This window comes from Peromyscus leucopus, chromosome 3 (assembly GCF_004664715.2).
Source record: "Peromyscus leucopus breed LL Stock chromosome 3, UCI_PerLeu_2.1, whole genome shotgun sequence".
NCBI classification, from domain to species: Eukaryota; Metazoa; Chordata; class Mammalia; order Rodentia; family Cricetidae; genus Peromyscus; species Peromyscus leucopus.
This window is the reverse complement of record NC_051065.1, coordinates 3897444-3921048: the sequence shown is the minus strand read 5'-3', so window position 1 is coordinate 3921048 and position 23605 is coordinate 3897444. Positions and strand designations below refer to the sequence as shown.

Here is a 23605-nt window from a genome sequence, read left to right as displayed (position 1 = left end):
CTCATTTTTCAAATATTGTTTTCTTTTTAAAATAAAAATAAATTTAATTAGAATAAAATAATGGAAACAATCTGAAGAAGGGATTTTAATTGCTTTTATCCTGCTATGGTCACCTACTAGACATCTGTTAACCAAAGTAAAGAGTCAGTATTTATAACAAAGGTGGCTACAGGTCCCTCCAAAGGAAGTTAAGCAACGTTATCATAGTACTAGAGAGAAATTAATATGCTTCTGGCTATGGTCTTCGAACTTTGTAATTGTGATGATATATTGTGTCCCTCAAAATATTGTGCATCCTAATAAACTTCTCTGGGGTAAGAGGACAGAAGAGCCACTAGATAGACATAGAGGCCAGAAAATGGTGGCACACACACCTTTAATCCTAGCATTCCTAAGGCGGAGATCCATCCAGATCTCTGTGAGTTCAAAGCCACACTGGAAACAGTCAGGCATGGTGACACACGCCTTTAATCCCAGGAAGTGATGGCAGGAAGCAGAAAGGTATATAAGGCTTGAGGACCCAGAACAAGAGCCTGGTTAAACTTTTAGGCTTTTAAGCAGTAGTTCAGCTGAGATCCATTTGGATGAGGACTAAGAGGCTTCCAGTCTGAGGAAACAGGATCAGTTGAGGAACTGGCAAGGTGAGGAAGCTGTGGTTTGTTCTGTTTCTCTGATCTTCCAGCATTCATCCCAATATCTGGCTTCAGGTTTGATTTTATTAATAAGACCTTTTAAAATTCATGTTACAGCCGGGCGGTGGTGGTGCACACCTTTAATCCCAGCACTCAGGAGGCAGAGCCAGGCGGATCTCTGTGAGTTCGAGGCCAGCCTGGGCTACCAAGTGAGTTCCAGAAAAGGTGCAAAGCTACACAGAGAAACCCTGTCTCGAAAAACCAAAAAAAAAAAAAAAAAAAAAAAAAAAAATTTGTGTTACAGTAATCTTTATGTCAACCCAGGGTTTGTGAAACTGGGGCCTTTATTTATTTATTTTTTTCTCTATGAGACTAAGCAGGAGAAAATTCAAAGGACTGTGATTCTGTGCTGGCAGATTCAAAAGTTATATATTGCATCAATGTGTAGATAGCCGTAATGCATAGCTTTCTAACTATACTGCAAAAATACTACAACCCATAACTCACTTACTCATAACTATTCAAAATGCATTATTCAGCACAGAAGCATAAAATAGTAGCCTGTTTATATGGACACACATAAATTAATCATTATGAATTTTCCACTACCAAATGGATGCATGGATTTTGGAATTTGTAATTATTATAAATTCAATTTCGCTTGCCTACACCTTAGTAATAATGCAGTCGGACTTTTCAATAAATAAATAAATAAATAAATAAATACACATTTTACTTTGATTACACCAAATGACCACAGCTTGATTCTTTAGCAAATTCCCTTGACAAACACTATAGAAATGATTTATCCAAGTATCTCATTTACTTTTATATTTTATTTTCTGCTTTTAGTTTCATATGAAGATTTTCAAATAATAAATTGATGTTTGAAATGTTACACTGAACTCCAAGTTTAAGATGTGGCAAATGGCCTAACTGCTTTGAAGGTCATTGACATCATTTTTATGGAGAAAGAGCATGTAGTCGGTCTGCCAACACAATTTCAACCTTGGGTTTCTGGCATGCAGATGCTCTTTGGTTGTATTTCAAAAGACATAGACTCTATGACAGCGAGTGGGAAGCATGCATTGGAACTGTAATGACTATATCACTGATTTATATGTGTCAGTTATATACAGCTACATCTTAGAATGAATTCTTAGCAAGTCCAAAAGTCACCATGAAGTAGGTGGCAATTTTGTGTTTGTCATGGCATGGTCTGATTAAGAAAGTCAGGAGCCCAGGAAGGGTACTCGTGGAGGTTAAACATAGGTTCGATCCAGGTGAACATGCCCAGCATCACCACAGCAACTCCCAAAACATTTACTCCAAGTCCAGCTTTCACCTAGAAAAGGGAGAAAGCATAAATTTCAGTCTCCCAGGGGAAAAAATTGTACAAAGATTTCAGAATTGCACCACACAAAGTATAAACCTGATTTCCATGCACCCTTAATGACCTATACAACTTGTGATTATCATCAACTAGGGATATTCTTCCTTTCACGTCAAATGAGAATCTGTCCCCAACTATCATTTTGACAGCACCAGAGGGGTTTCTCTTAGGAATATATGTAAGTCAATCTGCCCTTGTATGTCAAGTTATAATTGGAGATTGATGATCTTCTTTCTCAGTGGATAGGTTTCAGAACGCCATGTGATAACTGTATTCTTCAGGATCGCCTGACATTATTGGTTTCCCATGAAGCCATTCTTTATTGGAAAAGTTGTACTGTCACTGATATTCCTCTTCTTTAGTGGTGCTATTTTTGAAACTCTTACATAATACTTTCAGTGTCCATTGGACAATCTCAAAATAGTTTTTTACGCATTAGATATTGTCAACTTCTGCTCTTAAATTGCTTTTCTCACTACCGTTTGTTTTTTTTCCCTATACCATAACCTTGCTCATTTGTCTATATAATATCTTTGGCTGGTTCTACGATACAATAGTGGAGGAAGGTAATTGTGACAAAGACTCTATGGCCTGCAAAGCCTGAAATAGTCATGGTTTGTCCCCTCACACTGAATGTTTAGCTACTCCTGATTCTCTGCATTAAAAAAAAATGGCTTTCCAAAGCAAAAGGGAAATATTTAACGTGATTACTATGGAGACCCTTTTCTCTATCCATGCAAGCCACTCATTTATTACATGTCTTTTTGTATTGACACACACATGCACATGTATACATATGTGTCATATTTTATGTTAAATATATTCTATTTTCCAACAAGATGTTATGTGCCTTGTATATAGAAACATTCCCAGAAGTTTTATTTTGCTTGGAGGCAGGGATAGCAATCTGGGTGGGAAGAAGGAACAGGAAAACATCTTTTAACTCCATGTATGTAGCAAACTCAGAGAATTGACTTTAACTGTATTCTTGTTTGGGCTGGGTTGGAAATTGGTGATGAGTTTGGTTTAAAACTAGAATATGCTCATATTGGTTCTCAGATACCATGATTTTTGTATTTGGAGACAAAATGTATGTTCTATCACTTAAATTTGACTTTGTTTCTCACAAAAACCCTACAAGTGTTAGAATCTAAAGGAAAGAGACTTTTTCTCAGGCACTGGGCAGTGTCTTATTCAGAGCAAATATTTCATAAACAATTGTAGTAAAGAACTGTAATGTTGTTTTGATTGATGAAGGTTTTTGACTCTGTTTCTTCTTGCCTTAGGTTGGATCCTAATCTTGCCATAATTTGAAGAAGTCATGTTAAGAAATTCTGTGTTCTTTTTCTTTTCCCCAGACCTGTGCTCATGCATTCCACATCTTTATTTGTGACCATAAACTCTAATGGCATGTCCACTTTCTAAAAATAATTCTATGACCAGTCATGCACATAGTTTTAGAAACAGACTTCGAACCCTAATTTTCTCAGTGGTTGATTAGAGTGCAAGGGTAGCGCTTGTTTGGGCCAGCAGGTAGAGTGGTGCATTGGGGGACATCCTGTTTTTCAGCTGCTAACTTACCATGTCGATGACTTTCAGGTGGCCATATGAAAAAACAATAGCATTGGGTGGATTTGCAACTGGCAGAAGGAATGCAAATGATGTACAGAGTGTGGAAGGCAGCAGAATATGAAGAGGGTTCACATGAATGGCTTCAGACTGTGGAAAAAGCCAAAGAGAGTTGAATTAAAACACTGAGGGTGGGCACCAAACATGAAAATGAACAAACTTATTGTAAAATATTTTCCCAGAATCAAGTTGAAACCCAAAGGCATAAAATTTTGCATAATTTATAACTTTTTGGAGAATTTTAAAGTGTCCCTTATTTCTATAGTTATTGCTATGTATTTAGACCTTTATATTATTATTCATTTAGAAAGTTAAGTATCACTTATCTCAGAAACTACATAAAACCAAAATGATTTATTATATAATTAGTGTATATGCACGCACATGATATACCATATAATATAATATCTTTGTGTATTCTTAAACATTTTAGAATATTATAAGCTGGCTAGTCTAGCTCAAAATAATAGGTGATGTCACTGAGGTCAGAGACACCAAAGAAATTATCAAGCATGCAGCTGACATCCAAGAGAATCTGGAGGAGGCCTGGGTGTCTATGGCTCTAGAGATTTTCAGTGTATTACTAATTCAATCATTTCTTCGAGAAATGTGAAATTCCTCAGTGATAATTACTTAAGAAGAATTGTTATTATCTGAAACTCATTGCATAATTTTCTAAAAACTTAATTTCTCAAATAAAAACAGAAAGCAGAAAGCTGAGATGGCATTTTGCCTGTGATTTCTTGCCAATAAACAATTGATAAACAATCTTTATGTTCTTTTCTAATTTGAAGCAGCAACTCAAGTCTATGAGTAAATAACCCTGTGGAGTGTCTGGAAAGCATGTTCAGAGAGACTATCCTGGTTGTTTCTTTAAAACAATTCTTAATTTAAAGTAATTTCTTTTCACCAAAATAACCCACTTAAATCAGAAAAACATTTCACACAAAGCTATCTCATGTAATTGTTATGGAGCAAGGAAAAGGGGGTCTTTCCACCTCTCTTAGCAAATTGTCTCATTTATTTCCTGGGCATCAGAGACCTACCTAAGGTATTTAGGCCATGGTTAAGACTATTTCTCATTCTCATTCATCTGTCCATCTCCTATAGGAAGAACTTTTTAAAAACTTAGGAACACTGTTCTGAAGGGAGATATTTTAAAGTGCCAGGAACTATGAATCATTTTATAGCTGCAATGGATTATGAATGGTTTCACATTTGCAAACTCAAACAAAACAAAACAAAAACTCAGAGAGAAGGTAAATTGTTTACTAAAGATTTACATACTACTACATAGATTACATAGTATTACATACTATTACATAGATTCACATACTACTTGAATGTGAAACATAATTCCCTTGAGCAAATGTCACCTGGTGCAAATAAAGACCATATATAAGTTGCTTACAGAAGGTCCATTTGGGCCAAAAGAAGCTCCAGACCACAGGATGAGAACTTACAGTCAAAACAACAGCAAAACCTACTCTACAGGAAAACAATACAAATGTAGTACTCACCAAAGGAGATAATATTGGGAAAAGAATGGTGATGGTAGCTGGGTTGCTGGCTACCTCTGTCAAAGATGTGACCATCAAAGAAGATATCAGAATTATTAGCCAAATTGGTAATGAACCTAAAGGAGATAATTTACTTCCTATCCAGCTAGATAGTCCTGATTCCTAAAAAAAAAAAACAAAAAACAAAAAAACAAATTTGCAGTATTTATTATTCATATAATTCACTTTTATTAACTAAATTTTTTCATTAATTTTACATCCCGACCACAGTTTCCTCTCCCTCTTCTCCTCCTGTTCCCTCCCTCTGCCTTCCCTCTGCTCCCCGATCCACTCCTTCTCTGTTTCTGGTCAGAACGGGGCAGGCCTCCCCTGAGTGTCAATAAAGCATGGCATATCAAGTTAAGGTAGAACTAAGCTCCTCTCTTTGTATTGAGGCTGGATGAAGTGACCTAGTATGAGTGATAGGTTCCCAAGAGCCAGTCCAAGAGTTAGGGATAGGTCCTGATCTCACTTCTAGGAGTCCCACAAATAGACCAAGATACACAAGTGTTCCATTCATTTTAATGAACTGCAATTTAATCATACACACACAAGTGTTTACTGAGTTAGTTTCTGAAATATCATTTCCCATATTCTTGTTTTTTGGTAAATATGGATAGTTTTGATATGGACAAATTTTCAGAATTATTTTAATACTATTGCCATGGTTTAAGAAGTTTAAATGATCTCTCTATGCTTTTTTCTATTATATTTTATGTAGTTAACATATATAAATGTTTTGATGAGTCATGATAGACTATAGAGCATTAAGAAAAGGGAAGCCCTCAGGCTCCTCTCTCTTCTCCTAAGCTGTACCCCACCTCCCAGAGCAAGAACTTTAAATTGCTGTTAGCTATTTATACTGATATTTATGTATTAATATAGTTATCTTTCAAATTAATATTCTAATTATGCTTTTTCTTAAAATTTCAACTTGAAATATTATTTATTGATTTCTTAATATGTTACCTGAGGATTATGTTTTCTTATACTATTCATCATACATACATTTTCTACCTTTTAATTCCCCATGACATAGCAATACTTTAGTTAAATCAATATTTGATATTTACTGCTGTAATTATATAAATATTGTTCATTGCTGAGCCACTTAACCATCTAAGATTTTATTTACTTTCTTTGTTTTCCAAAGAAAACATTATTCTGTTTGCATAGTTTTCTAAGTACCTATCACTAATTCATCATGCTCTTCAAACTATCTGGAGACCTATCTAACAAGCAAACAAACACATGAATTATGTGGGTTTGTTTTGTTCATGTTCCTTCAAGTTGTCTGTCCTGGAATAGAGCCTCTCTCCACTCCATCTGGACTAGATTCATTTTAAACTTACTTAACTTCCTCCTTGACTCACCACTCTGCTTTGTGGGAACCTCTCCTTCATTCCATTCATTTGGAGAATGTGCTGAGATTGTGGGACAGAAGGTCTATAGGTCTGAAAATTCTTTCATTTCTCTTCACACTTTTTTTTCTAGTTCTGATTTTGAGAATTCCAATTTTGAAATCATTGAAATTGTTCAACAATGTTAAGCTATTAATCTATTTTCTTTGTTTTATGTGGAGTTCTTTAGATTAATTGAATACTGGTCTTTGATTGCATGTAGTCCAAAAAATTGCCTACACTCCGATTAATAGGTTTGTTATTCTGTTTTTCCCCCTAGAAGAAAAAAATCTACCTTTTATGAGATCACACTTATGACAAATTAGGCTATGCATCAGAAGAAACTTTGATTATAAGTAGTAAATTCAGTTCCAAAGTGAATACAAACATCACAGACATGGACACTAGATATAAGTTGTATTGTTCATTGTTTTGACTCATATACAGAATTAACTATTTTATTTGTTTGTATTTTAGCACTTGTATGTGTGTGCTGTGTGTGTTTATATGTGTGGGGGCTCATGTTTGTGTGTGTAAGCCTGGGTTTGATGTCAAGAGTCTTGACTGCCCTTCATGCTATATGTGGAGGCAAGTTCTCTCAGCTGAACTCATAGTACACTGACATGGTTAATCTATCTGTCTAGCTTGCTCTGGAATTACGGAGGGCTACCACACCCACCTGCCATTTACATGGGTCTTGGGGATTTGAACTTTGTTCCTCAAGCTCATAGAGGAAGCATTTTATCCAATGAGCCGTAGATGGGTTTGGATATTAGTTTTATAGATTTATACATATATGGGTATGGATACTGAGTATAGTGTTTAGAAGTATAAAAACTGAAGTACAAGGACATAGATTCCTAGCAGATGAAAGAAGAGTGTGTTTTATCTAGGTCTGATTGAGAGTAATTCAGTACTTGTTTGGGATTCTTTCTGGAGTCCATTATGATTCTATCTCCACCTCAAGATTCTGAGATCTAAAATGTAGACTCTTCTTGAATTCCTCCAGCATGAACCTCTTAATAGCGCTCTTAGCCAAGCATCTTGGAGGCTTCACTTCTGAGAATTTACTTGTGTTGTTGTTAGAAATGGCCTTCCTTTCTACTTTTTTTTCTCTTTCTAAACAGACTCTTGAGGAGTTTGTAGACTAGTGCTCTAGTTATCTTTTCACAATTTTACTTTATTTTTTAATTAAAATGGAGTTACATCATTTCCCCCTCTCTCTTCTCTGCAACCCTTCCCATGCCCCTTCTTTATTATTGTTATACACACACATACCCAGACTCACATACATGATGCACACACACACACACACACACACACACACACACACACACACACGAGTGTTAGTGTTGCTTGTGTGTATATGTTGTAGGCTGACCACTTGGCACTGGACAGTCATCTCCTTTTAGTATTTACTGTCTTTTATACCTTTTTTGTATTTCTGATGTATTTCAATTTTATCTTTGAACAGTGTTGCTGCCTTTTAAATATAAAGTTGATATAATTCTAAATTTTAGAGGATTACTTGGTGATTATTTTTTAAATGATATTTTCTTTTACTTTTCATATCATTAATAGTTCTTACATCTCTTTGAGGCACCAATGATAAAATTTAAAGTGTTTTTTGCTTTGTTCATTCGCTTCACCTTTTCTTTGTTTCATTTCTTTTTGTTTCTATGTTCATTTTATTTTTCTGTCTTTGGTTATTGTATATGGGGTTTTCCCCAACTATCTGGTGACTCTTGACTACCTACTCATTTTTATTTAAAGAGATCATTAAGCGGTGATTTAAAGCTCTTGGTGATAAGCAAGGACTGTTGATGAAGATGATGCTTCAACTTTGCTACAGAATAAGGCAACTTTCTAAAGGCTGTGTGGCCCTTCATGAGTGGGATAGATTTGAAGAAATTGCATAGCCTTGGAAGCTTTTAAAACCATCTTTAATATCCAGCTCTGGCTTCTTCCATGCTTACAATATGATCTGTTGCTTACAATTGTTACTCACTTTCAGGATCTTACTATTAAATCGCCTAATTTCTTGAGAACTCCTCCATTTTCTGACCTATATACTTCATCTACTAGCACAAAACTATTTACTCCTACAATACTTTCCTTTTATTGTGTGTGGTTTGAACACCTTTTGCCTGTTCTTGACTGTGCTATAGAGTTTTTAACCTTAAAAGACTAGTAGGAGTTTTGTCATTATTATTATTATGTTCTTGGGAGCTTAGGAATATTTGAGAAAACAGTATTTAATTTTTCAGAGTTATCTTCAAAAAAGCATTTGAGGAATATGTAAAAAACCAATAATAAAGAAATTATTCACTGGTTAGAGTTGGACCGTGTCTATCACTTTGTGGGACATCAATCATCTTAAAACAAATCAGGGCATTTAAGAGAGAGTCACAGCATGAGGTAAATAGTACATAATTGCTATCTCATGTTTTTTTTTTTTTCAATTAGAAATATTCCCTGGCTTGAGACACTTGCCAGACAAATTGTAACTTTGAACAAATGTTTTTCAAGTTGTCTCCTAGCATTAAAAAAAAAAAAAAACAATCTTTGGGGTCATATTTGTGTACAGACTTTTTTCTGGGAAGCTGATGATTTCAGTTTGGTTACTCAGGAATAGTTTTTTCTGGAAAGTCTTGTACAATGCAGATTCTGGTTACTAGGATTTTTATAATGAATTAGTCCTCCCTCCATGATTTCCCTAATTTTTCCACTGAGAGAGCCATGTGCATCCAACTAAGTTCACACCTTTTCATTTCCTCAGATTTGGCTGTTCTAGGGTCTGGTCGATGCTTTCAAAGCCACTTTGAGTGTCTAGAATCCAGTCTAGACATATTTTGAGGAGAGATGAGCAAAATTCTTATGAATGCCAGACTTTCTGATTCTGCTTTCCTCACAGTTCAAATCAGCAGACATAGAGATGGCAGTTATTTATTCTGACAATTCAGATCTCATTACTGCTGAAATAGTAGAAAAGAAAATTGTTATTGTCTTATATTTCTACCATTTTTATCTGGACAGGTTATGAGGCAAGGCAAATCTAAGCCTAAAGCAATTTTGCAAAAGGCTCTCTGAATTGAGATGATTTCCAAAACTTACAGTTATTACTAAATCCTATTGCTAAAGCTCAGAATCTAAATACTATACAGAAACTAGTAAGGTTAAAAGCAAATGATATTCTCCTAACAAATTATCAAGAAGAAAAGATAGCAATTTGTCCCGAGAATTGAAATAAATACATAAACATATGACTTCTAAGAGGCCAGGGGACATTTCACAGCTCCTCCCTTGCCATCCTCTTGTTTGTGACTGAGTATGGAGATGAATGCAAACAAGCTCTGAATATTTAAAGAAAGCTATGAAACCCATGAGTGAACAGTTTGTAGTCAGACACGAGGATATTCTTGGCTTTTTCAAAAAAAAATTTGAGAGCTTCATACATGATGCTGCATCAATACCACTCCTACACTGCCCTCCCCAAACTTCTCCCATATCTCCCCCACTAAATTCATGGTCTCATTTTCAATTATATATTATTATTCATACGTATTATTTTTCTAAATATACATAGATATACAACTTCCTGAGTCCATTCGACATTGTTTGTATATAAATGTGCCCAAGAATTTTTAGAGAGGATAATTTTCTTCTAGCAAATCTACAATGACCAGGGCAATGAGAAGGGATAGGAGCTGGCTTTGTATCAGCTGGTGAACAGATCAATGAAGTGGCCATCTCTCTAACTCATGATGGTTTCATTTCTTCCTGACAGTGGATATAATATATTAGAAATTGTCACATTAAATTTTCTGGACTTCATTCACTAGATATATTTATTTATGGTGTTATGTTTTATTCTCTTTATTTGACAATGACAAAATTATGGCTTATTGAATTGAAGCTCAAGAGCCACACAAATTCCAAATGAAATAATGTAAAAATATAAGCAAGCAAATAAACATGTTCCATTAGGAATCATGCTTTTTAATCTGTTTTTGCTCTCACTAAGCTACTAATATGACATCATGGAATAAAATTTAAATCTTCTTTGCATTATTTTTTGACATGATGAGACACCATAGCATTAATGTTTATGCTTACAGCCTGTAAAAGTTCTTGGACTATGAACTCACCTCATCTGTGTGGGATACTGCATGGCTATTGAAGTCTGCATTATTAAAATTAGAGGATAAAGGTGAATATGCCCAAAGCTTGAGTGTGTCTGTATTCTTCTTTTCAACCACCTAGTTAATTGTTAAATATCTTACACACTGAGCATTACCTGACAGCCATCTGCCAGGGCAAAACCTCCACCAACAAGAATGGCTATGTCCCAGGGCATGAATGACTGGAATTCTTTCCAAGTAATCAGGGGAGAGTAATCAAAAGCAACTGCAAAACAAAAACCCTACAGTTAAATATTGTTGAAAATAAGAAAATCTGACAATTTTATCAGTATCCTGAATAGTCATTTTACAAGAAACTTACAATATTATGATACTGTTTTCAAGGCAGCAATTAGATCTCGACTTTGAGTTTCCACTGACCTTAGGTGGAATATTGTATTATAATGATTAAAAATGCTACAACTTTGCAGCTGGGGAGATGGCTCAGCAGTTAAGCCCATTGGCTCTTCTTCCAGAGGACATGAGTCCAATTCCTAGCATCTACATGGTGGCTCACAACTGTCTGTAACTCTGATTCTACACTGATCTGACACTCTTTTCAGATCTTTACAGACACAAGAGATCCACATAGGTGCAGGGAGACACTAACACACATAAAAAATACTTCAATAAACTATTAGAAAGTAACTTGGACAAATCCTTCAGATAATATTTGAGGTACATTTAGATAAATTATTATGATGTTGTCATTAGTAATGCCATTCATTCATTGACTCATCTTTCTACTCTTACTATAGGACAGTGTATTGAACTCTGTCAAGTTGACATGATGTAGAATCAGCAGAGAAGGGAGACTCAATGAAAAATTATTTTGATTGGTTTGGCCTTTGGGTATTTCTGTAGGGGGCTGTCCTGACTGTTCATTGATGTGGGAGGACCCAGCCAACTGTGCATCATACCATTTCATGTGATGAGCCCTGGATTTTATAAGAGTAGAAGAAGCTTCAAAATCATGAATGTATTTTTGCTCTTGACTGTGGATGTGATGTGACTGAAGTTCCTGCCTTCATGTCTACTTACTCAGGGGAGTAAGCCAAAGCCTCCCCTTCTTTATGTTGTTCTGTTGTCAGGGTATTTATGTTAGCAGCCAACATGAAACTGTATTTCCAAACTGTTATAACCCATTTTTCCTATGTATGTAACATAAGAATACAGCTCCTGAAAGCTGTTGTTAACATAAAGCACAGGCATGAATGAATTGTGTATGAGCAGTGCATGTAGGAGAATGCATGCTCCTGCAGATGTGTGCACTTCCTTGTCCATGGGTTGTGAGTACAGTCAGTGCTCCTACTGAATAACTTTTCCAGTTGTGATCCCAGGTTAATGTTCACATGGGACTTTATTTTCTGTTTCTTCAAGAACTTCTGTGAAACTGTAAGTAATCTTTCTCACGAAACTCACCCTTTTCTGGGTCCTCAAAATTATTACTGAGGTCACATCACAAAAAAAGTGACTCTAAATCCTTCTTTCCTTGTTAGCCAAATTCTGATTTTGGCAGGGTATGTGGGAGTATCCCTTATAGTAGAACTGGAACCTGGGTATAAAAGGAAATCTACTTTTCACTTCTGCAGACTCTAGTAAATCTTCCTGTAGGTAGAGATAAACGCTGGCTAAGCAGGGGGTTCAGGATGTCAGTGAGATATGCTAAGATAGAGGTTATGCTGGCATGGCCATTTTAATATCCTATGTGCTAACTAAAGCTTGTGGAATTTTAGTTTCTTCAAAAAGGTCTTTTATAAATTTGGTATTAGAAATGATACTCAACCAGTTTCTCCTGTAGATGTAGTTTTTGTCAATTCCTTAGCTGGAATTAGAAAGAAAAGTAGTCCTGCAACTAAAGCAACAGTTGAATCTGTAACGTAACCAGAGTACCTAAAAAATATGAACAAACGTGTACATTAAAAATGGTATGAAGAAGTTACATGAGATAAGATGTCAGTTAATTATGTTAATAATAATTAAATAGAAGTGATAATAAATATAGGTCATTTACTGTGGAAAATCTGTTCTAAAACACACAGATTCCCAATGAAGTGATGCAACTTATAAGGACCAATCATTTCAGAATGCATTCCTAATAATTCAATACATTTCTCATATTGTCAATACAAGATAAACAGATGACACCTTATCAGACCAACAGAGAAAAATGTTCAGGTAAACCTTCAGGTGTGTTAACCAATTTTCTCTTTGAAATATTGCTTTTTATTATAATGTCAGAGAATTGAGGTTTAAACAGTTGCTGGAGTTTGGCAAAGACCCGTGTAATTGATTTATAACGTCATTCTATTGAATTTAGGGAGACATGCTGTTGCTAGTGTCCCCTCAAACTCCTCTATAAACTGTGAAAGCAAATTGATCTGGTTTCTGGGATGAAACACCTGCTTCTGCAGTGGGCACTAGACCTACATACAAAGGAAATCAGCCCCATTTGATGCTTTGCCTTCTAGAAACTTAAGAAGATTAATTATCAGAATGGCTTACGAGATGCTCACAAATGAGCCCTGTGCAAATTAAGAGTAATTCGGGAACAGATGGGGCTAAGAATTGCCAGACCATTCTAGCAAAAAGACAGGTTCCCGGAAGCTCAGCAGTTAAGAGGCACCTGGATATTATACAAATGAAACAGACACAAATAATTAGAATACAGCTTTAGATGTCAGCAGTATCAACTATGTGCATTTTTGTAGCCTGAAGAAATATGTACATCATAAGGCTTGTTTTTCTATCTTATAACTCAATCTACTTATTTGCTATGCAAGTGTGTATGCTCTTGTAGTTTATATATAAAAAAACTAAATAATCAAGGAAGTACATTATTTTTCTCAATTTGAAAATGTTTTATCAAATTGAGAAAATTATCTTAAATACAGGCTTACTTTCTTTCCTTGTTGACTAAAAACCTACAGTGGCTTAATTATTTCTAAAAACCTGACCAATCCTTGTAAATATATTGTTTCCTTATTATTCTATTTTAGTTACAATTCTTGGCTAAGCTTTTGCCAAACTGGGCCAGGTGTCATGTAACTGAATTTTGTTTTATATGAAAAGACATATTGAAATCAGTCCAGATTCAAACAGATGGAATGAAAACATTAGGTGGTAGCAATAAATCTTAATATATCATACCAGCTTTAGAAATTGTAATTGCCTAAAATCTGCATGTCATATATATATTTTACAGAATACACACTTTAGATAAATCCAAGTATAAATGTTGACAGACATTTTCATAAAACATTTTAAATTATAATTGTTGTATTTATTACTTTGAATTTTGATTCATTATGAACTGGGTTATCTCAGCACTATCGAATATTAATCCTATACAGATTTTATTTGCCTTGTGATTGTTTTATTTATATTTTCAAGTTCTATCCTCTTTCAAGCCTTTCCCCTTTCCTATTGCTGTCTCTCACAGTGCGGGGTGGCAGCAGAAGCAACTGCTCATAGCAGCCCTGTTTTCCTGCCACAAACAAAAACATCTCCTGAATTACGGTATCCTTCTGTAAGGAAGAAAAATTAGATGCTGATTATACTGAATATTCTATTGGGATTTTCTTCTAGTTGTTATTTGCCATTATTTGCTATATTTTCAATATATTACTGTTAGAGAGAGAGAGAGAGAGAGACAGAGAGAGAGAGAGAGAGAGAGAGAGAGAGAGAGAGAGAGAGAGAGAGAGAGAGAGAGAGAGACTGTATAATGCTGGACATTGGATTTTAAAGGGAGGTGGAGTTTGTTTATTTGTTTATTTATTTATTTTGCTCTAAATCCTATTAGAAAAATACAAAGTACTAATCTTCTATTGGACAATAGCTTGTTTTAAATAATTTGATGATGCTTTTGCATCAAAACGAGAAGTTCTTTGCCTAAAGGAATCAAAAGGACCAAGCTGATCTTTCAAATTATCTACCTCATGCATTGCTTGAGGCAAGCTGGTCATAAGAAATTTGAATTCATCCTTTGCACCTTAAAAAAAATACTGACAATGCCTGTGAAAACAGAAAATTCAGGCTGAGATAAGGTAGTGTTTCTCTTTTCCATCAGGCCAAATTACACCTGACTCAAACAGTTTTGATTTGTGCTCCCAAACTAAATGGATTCTTGTTGGGCGTGTGAGACCAGAAGTCCAAGATGAAACTCTTCTAGATTTAAGAACCAGAGCATATTGGTTGAAAATAGACTGAGAACACACTGTGTAGCATTTATGTCACACAATATTTATTTATCACTTTTACTAGAAAAAATAGCAGTATTCTCTGTACTACTGTAACTTCCAGCTTCCCGGTAAAAGAAGTGAGAGCGTGTGCAGTGACTTGTGCAGAAAAAACAGAAGTTTCCAGAGCACAGTCAGGTGGGTGCGGGTTTCACAGCCGCCATCCTAACCAGAGCAGATTCTGGCCTCTATGCAGCTCAGATGTCTAACTTTGTCCTGAGGGAATAGCCCCATGTTTAATGGACCTTCATATTTATACAGGGTATGATGGTCATCCTTTTTTGCTTTCTTACCTTATCCTTAATACCTCACCCCCAAGAAGATTAGACATAAAAATATTTTTTCAAAGAAATGAACAAAGCATCTCATGCAGTTTTTCAAAAGTGTAGGACATATGTAGCCGTGACACGGCACTGAACAGAAGGGAGGGCTGCCAGACTCACATTAATACTTACTTTGAAAACAGGACTGACCAACCAGTAACAAAGCCAGGATCCCGACTGAACCATAGCAAGGCCATTAGGATGAAGATTACCAAGGTCACGATTTCCTGATACCTGTAGAAAAACCCGCTGCGGTCATTTCTTATTTTCTCAACATTTGGGAAAACTCTGAGCTGTTTGTTGTCAGGCTAATTTTCACAGGTCATGGCCGCTGTGGGAACTTGATACGTTCTTACTTGAAGAGTATGGGTGCTCTTAGAAAAAACCTTTTCTCCTTCTCAGATTCTCTGGATTTTGTTTTGGTTTTTCTACCTAGCAAATTTTACTTGGGCACTGTTATGTATTTCATTTTAGTGGCTTATAGTCACTGAACTTTACAGGTTTGTGGTCTTAGGCAAGTGTTATGGCATTCTTGCTGGCAAATATGTGATTATTTGCTTTACATTAACTTCTTGTGTTTATCTGTGTGGGTTTGCATGCATGTAGTGTGTGTGTGTGTGTGTGTGTGTGTGTGTGTGGTGGGCACTCATGCATATCTTACCTAATTGGCCCAAGTTTTTCATATTCTTGCTTGATCACCTCGGCACACGCCTTTTCTTTGAGTGTTTTGGTTTTGCCACATTTGAACATATCCTTAAAGCTGAAACAGGTAAGAAAATTAAAGTTAAAGAAAATTAAAGTTAAGGAAATTATTCTATCATCACCCTCCTTCATGGAGGAATGTCTGTGAGGATTTCATAGCTGTGATTCTCTGCTGACACTAGGAGCCCTTGTCCTGTGCCCATGCCTGTGTCTCTTTCATTGACTGTTCTCTGTATTGTCTGGCTTGCTCACTGCTAGATGTCTGATTTTTGCTTTGTTTTCTGTGACATCTACCCATCTACTCCCTTTCAAAGACCTCTTGTACTACTCACACATTTCCCTGTACCACTCACCTCTATCAGTCTCTGTACAATGATAATTATAAGTATGTGCTATATATTTGATAATTCTGTTACATTAAAATGTGTATTTAGGGAGCATCTTGGTGGCTACGTTCTGAACACATGGAAGTTCCATCTTGTTATGTAGGCATGGAGGGCAGGGACAGAAAAGAAACATAGATGTTCTCTTCGGCCTAAGTACCAATCCATTTCTACCTTTAGCTGCTTGCAGTTGTAGCCTCTCTTCACTGTGATTATTATTATGATTTAGTCTCAAGGTCTAGGATCTTTAAAACTTTAAACAATTTTTGTGGGACATAACTCTAGATGTAATATTTTTTAAAATCCCCCTGGAGGAAGAATCAAAAGGCGAAATCGATTCTTAGGGATTATCTCTTGGAATGATGATGAGTTCAGTTAGGTCCTTTTGTGTGAGCAGTAAACACAGAAACAATCTTCTGCAAAGTTGTAGTTTTGGAGACAGTGAGAAGGACAATGAAACAGTGAGAAAGTAATTACCAACACAGATGGAGTTCATGCTTGGTCATCATTTTCCATGTAACTCTGTTATAAAACATTGTTCCATGCTTCCTTTTTGAAGGAGCAGGATTTCCTTGATTCTTTTTGCTGTTGTTGTTTGTCTGTTTGTTTGCTTAAGACAGGGTCTCTCTGAATACTCCTGGCTGACCTGGAACTCATTATGCAGACCAGGGTGGCCTTGAACTCACAGAAATCTACTTGCATCTGCCTCTCAAGTACCTGGGTGAACAGAATTTCTGTGATTCTTAAGCTACCCATCCTAAGCATTCACAGTTACCTCCATGCAAGCGCAATGACCTCTGACTGTAATTGGTTGGGTATTGTTTCATTTATAATCAGAGAAGGGCTAACAAATTTTCATTTCAATTAAGTTTCTAATGCCAGTCTCAAATTTTTATCCCTAATCACAACACAAAAACTGTTATTCCAAGAAACAAATCTGAGGACCACCTTGAGAACTATCTGTAGAAGAGAAAACAATAGTAAAAGATAAAATTTTTCCTTAGAAATCCTTTTCCACCCTGTACACTGCATACATCCTTTGTCCCTTCAACTGCAGGCGGTAAACAGTTAGGTCAAGCCAAATTTGCTTTGCTGTAAATGAAAGTTAATATTAAACAAAGAAACAAATAAAGCATTTGAGGATGTGTCTACATCTCCATTGAAATAAATGCAGAAGACTGATGGATGAGCCTCTTATATGTTGGAGTTGTTTACAATGAGTGAGTTAACTGTGCTAACAGCCAGAGCACTAATCAGAATGTATGGTAGTCTGCCAGGGGAGTGGCAGCTCATTTCTGTTTGTCAATCTGGAGCCTTTAGAGGTAAACACCCTGGCAAACTCAAAAGGATTCTGAAAAATTAACTGCAACATGAAACTGCCATGTCTAACCAGTAGTGGACAGCAAGAGGACTGTTTAATACAACACTGATCATGATTTATGGACTTTGCCTAATGAGTGCATTTCATAGAGACTTTTTGGTTCCTCTTTGGGAGCACATACTAATATTTCTGCTCTTTACTGTCTTAATTTTTTAAATTCTCAGTGACATGTAGTATTAAAATAATAATGGAGGTTGCCTAAGTATTTGTTTAAAGTTGTTAAAATCAGAACAAAGAATGAAGCAGCAGTGGCTAGTCACTGGACAGTGTGTCCATGTCCACTGTGGGGATCATTCTCCCTGCTTCCAATCTTGCTACCTGTGCAACTGAACCAGCCTCCCAAAGCTTGGATTTCCAGGGAGGGGCACTTAGTATGCAGCTGGCCTGTCACACTGAAGGCCACCTGCTGAAGTCAGTGACATTCCACACATTTGCTTCAGCAGGAGGACTGTCACATGCTGCTTCCACAATCTGGATAGAACATTTTAAAAATCCTCGGTCCTACCTCCCAACTACTAGCCCAATTGGGCAGTTATGAAGAAAAAATAAGATGAAAAATGGAGAGGGGAAAATGTTGGTCATTACCTGGATAGACCTGGAAACTATAGCTGCTGATAAGACACCACACCCTACCGTACTGTGCATTTTTCAAAAGAAGTCCCAGTGACAGAGCTCCCCTTAGCTGTCTTAGAGAATAGCATGCTGCTTGATTCATAGGTCCTTGAGGTTATTTAAATTAAACCATAAAAATGAATTTTAAATATTTTATTATTGAGGAAAATATTTTCGTGATTTGTGATACACTAATTCCTAATGGAGTGTAAGGAGTTGAAAGTGCAGGCTGCACTTTAGGCTTTGTTGTTTAGCCCTTTGTGGTTTTCTCGGTGGCTGTCATCTCAGTCACACAACTATCGAGTGTTTACCAAACTACCAGCCTCAATCCTAGAAAAGCAGCATACTAGAATTCTCTTGAATTCAGAATTTGACATTTTAGTAGCAATTGTGGTTCTTTATTGATCAGTGCATCTTACTTTGGTTGCTTCATGTTCAATTTGGAGTCTTAAATGTTGACATTATGGTGCTGGAAGTGATCTTACCAAACTTACAGGTAATTCCTGATGTTTACAGTGAGAGATGCTGAGACTGATCATGGGCGGAGCTTGCGGAGCTAAGTTATCTGTCCTGTGAGAAGCTGGAGTTGCCTCTTGTGGTGGTTTGAATAATAATGGTCCCTGTCTTAGGGTTTTTATTGCTGTGAAGAGACACCAAGACCACAGCAACTCTTATAAAGGAAAACATTTACTTGAAGAGGCAGCTTACAGTTCAGAGGTTTAGTCCATTACCATTATGGTGGAGAGCATAGAGGCATGCAGGCAGACATGGTGATGGCTATGTCTAGATTAGAAGGCAACAGAAAATGGACTCTGATACTGGGTGGTATCTTGAGCATAGGAAACATCAAAGCCTGCCCCCACAGTGACATACTTCCTCCAACAAGGCTAAACCTACTCCAATAAAACCACACCTCCTAATATTGCCATTCTTTATGAGCTTATGGGGATAATTACATTCAAACTACCACAGCCCCTATAGGCTCCTATCTTTGAAAACTTGGTTGCCAGGGAGTAGAACTTTTTGAAAGGATTAGAAGGATTAGGAGGGGTGGCTTTGTTGAAGGAAATGTGTCACTGGGGGTGGACTGTGATATTTCAAAAGTCCATACCAGTCTCTCAAAAGCCCATACCAATCTCTCTCTCTCTCTCTCTCTCTCTCTCTCTCTCTCTCTCTCTCTCTCTCTCTCTCTCTCTCTCTCTCTCCTCTCTCTCTCTCTCCCTTTCTCTCCCTCTCTCTCAGCCTACAGATTAGGACATAGCTCTCAGCTACTTTTCTAGCACCATGCATGCTGCCATACTTCCTACCATGTTGATAATGGACTAACCTGTGAAACAGTAAGTAAGCACCCAATTAAATGCTTTCTTTTTTAAGAGTTGCCATGGTCATTGTGTCTCTACATAGCAGTAGAACAGTGATAAAGATACTTCACTTTGCTGGGCTGTGGTGGCACACGCCTTTAATCCTGGCACTCGGGAGGCAGAGGCAGGCAGATCTTTGTGAGTTCGAGGCCAGCCTGGTCTACAGAGTGAGATCCAAGAAAGGAACAAAGCTACACAGAGAAACCCTGTTTCAAAAAACAAACAAACAAACAAACAAACAAACAAAAACTAAAACAAACAAACAAAAAACAAAGAAACAAAAACAAAAAAAGACACCTTCCTTCTCCTACTTACTAGCTCTTCACAGAGAATCTTCTCAAGTTTTATTTTACTTTATATTTTGAAGGTATTACCAACTTTGGAACTAGCATGAAGCCGGAGACTCTGCATGTGAATAGTTGAAACTAACTTGATAATCCAAGGACGTTCATCCTAAAACAAGTAGAGGCCATCTATGGCTTCTCACTGTGATAGTTGGATTGGGACCACAATGTAATCAGTTCCTTATGCCCTTCTGAGCAGTTACTATGCCACTGGTTGAAGATTCAAAGGGCACCCGATTGGATCTGTATTTAGTAGGCTCTGCCAATGCCAACATTGTTTAAATTATCCCAGCCTATCCTAAAAATATGTTCATGTATCTTAATGTTTTAAGTGTGAAAAATGTGGAAACACACTGTGTGCAGCATAGGGAAGAAAGAGCACCGGATATAGAGCTAAAAGCAAGGGTCACAGATAACCTTTATCACATGAAAGTAAAATGTCTACTTACTTGAATCCCAAGAAAAGCCACTGAAGCCAGATCCAGGACAAGAGTAAGAGGATAACAGCAATTGGGAAGGAAAGCAAAAACCAGGATCCGAAGTTGAGGCAACGACAATCAGGGTAACGTCTGTATGGAAAGAGGATGCTGGGTTATGGAGGAGAGACATGGGAGTCTTCACCGACAGTCATGAGGCAGGGAGCAGCAGTCTACATCATTCTTGTCCTCCGGGCAGAGAAGGCTGCCCTGGAGTGCACTCACAATATGTATGCTAACTAGTATTCTTTTTTATTCCCTGCCCTCATTCTGTAACTACATAATTATACTACACTCCACAAAAGTAGGATGGTTATGTTTTAATTTTTATTCTTTTTAATCAATCTCTAATGAAATACTTGTGAAAAATGCTTATCACTGTAGCTCATATTCGTTAAATACAAAATGAACAAGTGTGCATGAAGCAGTGTGTTTTGCTGTTGTTCAAATCATCAGACTAGGAATAAGCAAAGACTAATCAGCTAGGCTGGGAACAGATGAGGTAGGAAGAACTCACTGTTGAGTACCATTCCCCATAGGTAGTAGGTAGGCATCCTCATACCTATGAAGAACTTATGCTCTGCTCAGACTGTCTCCTCCAGTGTTTTTCAGTTTTTTGTTTTTTTAACCAAAAGGCATAGTACCTTCTTGGCTATGTAAGAGGCCATTTCATCTAGCTTTTGCTCAGTCTAATGAGACAGATGAAAATATTTTGTGTAAGACATCTGATTTTTTCTTTATCTTCTAGCTTTTTTACTTTCAAATGAACATAATAACAACACATCAGCCATTAAACATGCTAAGATAACAAACATCTTCTTTTGGTGATCTTACATTCATTACTTTAAAATATGGCCTAAATACTAAATAATTTATCATATCACAATCATTTCTACATTATAACTACAGAAGAACATCTGGAAATCTGAAAAATAATTGGTTTTGATTAATTTGCTCTTGATGTAATAACAAAAGGCCATTGAAAATCTAAATATACAAAAAAATTAACAATCTGTTTTTAGTGCTTATTGAAATGACAAAATACAGAAATCTTTGTGAAAGTAAAGATTTTTCAATTTTTGTTATAGTTGTCTCATAGCAATTTCCTTCAAATTGAAACATAACTTCCTGAAGGGAGGAGTGAAGTTCATGGGACTTAGAAAGTAAACAAATGTAAATCCAGAAAACTGAAACTAAATCACAGAGCCCTTTTTCAAGGTTATGATCAAGGAAACAGTTGCCAGGGAGAGGTTCTGGGACACCATGAGCTGCATGCAAATCCAGCCGAGATCTCTGGAGTTGTAGCATTTCAGAGTTATCACTTATGCTAGCATGAGTTTTTTGGTGGTGCAGCTGTCACTGAGTAAATTCAATAAGTAAGTAACTCCAATATGTTTCTCTGAGTTGAACTTCAATAGAATTGTCTATTTGGCCTGTTCTGGGTACCCTATTTCGTGTGAGTAGTCATTGGTTCAGATCTCCTCAGGAAAAGTCACAAAACATATTTAAATAACAGTTTGCGTTTTGTTGCTTAAAAAAATTGTACATCCAGGCCTAGAAGCCTGCTTATAAGCTAGCACTTGAGAGGCTGCAATAGGAATATTTCAAGTTCCAGGCCAGTCTGGGTTACATAGTAAGACCATAACTTTTTAAAAATCATATAAATTTTGATGGAGACATCCCACTTAGGGCCTAATGTTCCAAGATCTCTCACTTTCTGCAGATTGCCTGGCTGTGGTTCTCTGTATTTGTTCCCATCTACTGCAGAAGTAAGCTTTTCTGATGATGGCTAAACAAGGCACTGATATAGCAGAATGTCATTAGGAGTCATTTTACTACTATGGTCCTTTAGTAGAAACTTTGGTTTTACTCTAGATCTCTTGGTTATCTAGCCACCCAAGCAATGTCAGGTATGGGTTCCGTCTCACAGCACGAGCCTTAAATAAAATCAGGTCTTGGTTGGTTGCTCCCACAAACTTTGTGCCACTATTGTACCAGTTTATCTTACGTATAGATTATCACTCTAGACTGAAGGGTTTGTAGCTGTGTTAGTGTTTACCCTTCTCCTTTGGTAGCATGCAGAGGACCTTCCAGTAGCATGAACACTAGCCATAGCAGTGAAAACTCTGTGGAGCCACCTGCTCAACTTCTCTGTGTTCAATGAGTTGCATAGGTGTTGTCTTCAGCAATGGGGCTTTACTATCAATTTGTGGAGAGCAACCAAAAGCCTTGGCAATAGTCTGGGCTGGTTGTGGGTTCCCATGGGACCCCTTTGGCAGAAAGAGTATAAGAGCCAGAAGGGATGGAGGACACCAAGGAGGCAAGGACTTCTAAACACAGCACCACTGATATATATATGAACTCAAAGAGATTCAGGCAGCCTGCCCAGGGCCTACATAGGTCTGGATCAGATGGGACTTGAGATGAGCGGGGAAGTGGATACATGCTTTTATCCCTAACTCAGAATCCAGCTTCAATTAATATGCACTCGCAAATGAAAATTTAGTTTTCTCCAAGGGAGTCTCACTGAAGAAATGAACCACTCTTAAGGATAGGCCCCAGCAGTAAATAGCCAGCATAAAACAAACTCAAAGGCATCTTTGGAGGGTCTTTGTGTCATAGTGCTGTGTTGGAGCTTTTTCTTTTCTTTTCTTTTTAACATTACAGGTACTTTGCATATATATTATGGCTTCTAGTTTGTGTTTTTATGCCATTCCTGTGTATGTGAACTTGTGTGTCTGTGTCTATATGTGTTTGTCATGCTTTTTCTTTGTCTCTTTTTTTCTATTTGTTTGTTTGTCTTATTCTAATGTGTTTGTTTTTGTTTTATCTTATTTTGTTTTTATTCCTTAGATGCCCATGAGAGACAGAAAGGGTGTGGATCTGGAGGAACTGAGAGGGCTTGGGGGAGAGAAAACTGTAATCAGAATATATTGTATGAAAAAAATCTATTTTTAATAATAGAAAAAAATCATATAAATTTTTATCTTG

At 36.7% G+C, this 23605-nt stretch overlaps 1 protein-coding gene across 1 annotated transcript in view; it reads right to left on the bottom strand.

Moving 5' to 3' along the window:
- Positions 1-1448: 1448 nt before the first annotated feature.
- Slc13a1 (solute carrier family 13 member 1) overlaps positions 1449-23605 on the bottom strand; it is an 82849-nt gene continuing 60692 nt past the window's right edge. The window contains exons 8-15 of the mRNA XM_028872979.2: positions 20588-20707; positions 16017-16115; positions 15488-15589; positions 12581-12687; positions 10911-11020; positions 5175-5336; positions 3607-3744; positions 1449-1977 (exon numbers count right to left, since the gene is read on the bottom strand). Of these exons, the coding sequence (XP_028728812.1) occupies positions 1840-1977; positions 3607-3744; positions 5175-5336; positions 10911-11020; positions 12581-12687; positions 15488-15589; positions 16017-16115; positions 20588-20707 (976 nt within the window). The 3' untranslated portion in view covers positions 1449-1839. The remainder of the gene's footprint in view (positions 1978-3606; positions 3745-5174; positions 5337-10910; positions 11021-12580; positions 12688-15487; positions 15590-16016; positions 16116-20587; positions 20708-23605) is intronic.